At 39.0% G+C, this 3,040-nt stretch overlaps 1 protein-coding gene across 1 annotated transcript; it reads right to left on the bottom strand.

Annotated features, from left to right (window-relative positions):
* Positions 1-517: 517 nt before the first annotated feature.
* On the bottom strand, positions 518-1,462 carry LOC105533001 (olfactory receptor 51V1-like). Its single transcript, XM_011971340.1, has one exon. The coding sequence runs from the start codon at positions 1,460-1,462 to the stop codon at positions 518-520; it is 945 nt and encodes a 314-aa protein (XP_011826730.1).
* Positions 1,463-3,040: the final 1,578 nt, after the last annotated feature.

Here is a 3,040-nt window from a genome sequence, read left to right as displayed (position 1 = left end):
GTAACAGAGTCGTCTATTCACGGGTTAGTGAGAAGAGTGATAATGTTTTGGAATGGTTCATGAGTGAACTATGAACATACAGTCTGATGATATCCATTTGAGGTTAGAGACCAATTGTAGATCAATTAATCTATGTTGATCAAGACAATATCAAGTGATTAAATTGTGCTTCTTTTGGTGGATATAAACTGTGTGTTTAGATGATTTCTTTGTAGATATTTCTTACAAGATAAATGCATATGGACAATTGAAATATTATCTTTTCCTGCACAGAAATTGTAGGCACATGTGATGCATAACTCTACTATTAGAAATTTCAACACTATATGTGAAGGCAAAAACATGGGAAATAAAACCAGGCTTGATCCATATAATTCTTATAGTCAATGCCATATTGTATAAAGTCTTATTGCTTTGTTGTCTTATTTTTACCTTCCTTATATAAACGTATTTCTTTCCCTAACCTGCCATACTGTTCCATATCGAAGACACTTACCCCTGTTTGATTTAAAGTGTTTTACTTTCTCTTCAAGAAGAACCACCTCTGAATTCTGACACGGATCTGTTGTGTCTTCACACTATAGATGATGGGGTTCATGAGAGGTGGGAAGATGATGTAGATGTTGCCCATGAGGACCTGGACCACAGGAGAGAGGTGCTTCCCAAAGCGATGCACCATGGTGAGGCCAATGATTGGGATGTAGAAGACCAGGACAGCACAGACATGAGAAACACAGGTCTGCAAGGGCTTCAGCCGCTCTTCTCGGGATGCAATAGCCAAGGCAGAATGCAGGATCAGCATGTACGATATGATAATTAACACAGAATCAAACAAAAGCGTACAAATCACCAGAGCCAAGGCATAGAAGCTGTTGAAGCGGATGTCAGAGCAGGCTAGTCTCAGCAGATCTTGGTGAAGGCAGAAAGAGTGAGAGAGGACATGGGAATGGCAGTAATGAAAAAGTTTTAGGCGGATTATGGGTGCCATGATGAACACAAAACTCCTAAATAAAATTCCCAGCCCAATTTTGATGATCCTGACATTGGTGAGTATAGATGTATACCTTAGAGGGTTATAGATAGCTGTAAAACGATCAAAGGCCATGGCGAGGAGGACTCCAGACTCCATAATTGATAGACCATGAATGAAGAAGGTTTGAGCAATACAGGTATCCAGACTAATCTCCTGGCTGAGACCCCATAAAATTCCCAATACTGTGTGTACTGTACACAGCCCCATGCACAGGTCAGTGAGACCCAGCATGGTCAGGAAGTAGAACATGGGTTCACGCAGGCTCGGCTCTGTATGAATCACACGCAGCACCAGGCAGTTCCCTGAAAGTACCATCATGTAAATACAGGAGAAGGGAATAGAGAGCCAGGGATATTCTCCTTCTAGGCCGGGGAAGCCTGTTAGGAGAAAGGTTGAGGAGTTGGTATTGTGAGCGGAAAAAGCATGCATTTCAAATTCAAAGTGTTATTTCTATGGCTCGAAAATTATTTCCATTTGGTAGATCACTTTCATACAACTCCTTTTTCTTCTTACAGGACAGATTTGAGCAAAGATGAGGGATCATATAATATGAAGTTCTCTAGATTAGTTTACAAAGCCACATTTACTGATGTTCACATCCTCTACCCAAGGACATCTCCATATTAAGAATCTTACTCTCTTTCTGTCTAGCAAAGAAGGAAAGTAAAGAAAGTAAAATGTGATCTAAACAAATTTTCCCTTTTCTCAAGTAATTTAAGATTATGATAGAATTTGATTCTAAAATTCATATTAAACTTCTATTTTCATTGGAAAAACTAGTTACCTATCACCTTTTCATGTACGCTGAAATTCAGTCTGTTTCTTTTATCCTTGTTCAAATCTCAACTCAGTTGCTCAAATCTCAATTCAGTTGCGCAAATCTCAACTCTAAGACATATTTGCTTCTCTAGTCTCACAAAGATAGGTTATATCTTTTTAAGTTCTTGCATCAAGAGGGAACTCTAGGGCTGTGATTTATATTATCAGAGAAGAGACTATTGGGCATAACATTATTCCATATCCCCAGAGACATTCTGTTACTTCTTAAAGCAAAAGATGAAAGTAAACATCATCTGACTGCAGTTGGGAATTATTTACAGACAGTGCATTTGTAGTATGTGACAAACACGTAACTCATCTGATGTGCTAAGCCCATCCAGGCTTTACAGTTAGTAATGTGAGTTCAAATCAGGCTTAAGTAGTTTGCCAACATTATGAAGCTAATAAATAGTCAGTATTTGAATTCAATTCAGCAAGTCTGATTCTGTGCCCGTGTTCTTAACTACTCTACTGTTTTAGGTTATTGTATTCACTGGGACTTCCTGAGTTCACATTTAGTCCATGCATATTGAGCTGCATATTCTTCCAATATTCATTTGAAATGGCATTTTCCTTGCCTGAACCTCAAACCTATGTTAACACTTACGTGATGGGCCTATCTGTGGTGGATAACAGATTGTGATTAATTATTATAGACTATAGAATGCTATAAACAGAATAAATAGTCACTTTATCCAGATAATCATTACTAGATTTGTAACTCTAATGTTATGTCTTATTTCCATTAAGAAAACTGGTATTTTCTCAATCATGAAAGAGAGTAATGGGGTCTGGAAATGATGACTCATACCTGTAATCCTAGCACTTTGGGAGGCTCTGGTTTGCAGATTGCTTGAGCCCAAGAGTTAGACATCAGCCTGGGCAACATAGTTAGACTTTATCTCTACAAAAAACAAAAACAATAGCCAGGTGTGGTGGCATACGCTTGTAGTCCCAGCTACTTAGGAGACTGAGGTGGGAGAATCTCTCATACCCTAAAGTTTGAGGCTGCAGTGAGCCAAAATCGTGGGACTGCATGACAGAGTGAGACATTATCTAAAAGAAGAATAAGAAAAGGAGGAGGAGGAGGAGGAAGAATAAGAAGAAGAGGAAGAGGAAGAAGGAGAAGAAGGGGAAGGAAAAGAAGGAGAAGAAGGGGAAGGAGAAGAAGGAGAAGAAGGGGAAGGA

The sequence above is a fragment of the Mandrillus leucophaeus genome, unplaced genomic scaffold (assembly GCF_000951045.1).
Source record: "Mandrillus leucophaeus isolate KB7577 unplaced genomic scaffold, Mleu.le_1.0 Scaffold1212, whole genome shotgun sequence".
NCBI classification, from domain to species: domain Eukaryota; kingdom Metazoa; phylum Chordata; class Mammalia; order Primates; family Cercopithecidae; genus Mandrillus; species Mandrillus leucophaeus.
The sequence above is the reverse complement of the archived record's forward strand: the minus strand, read 5'-3'. Positions and strand labels throughout refer to the sequence as shown.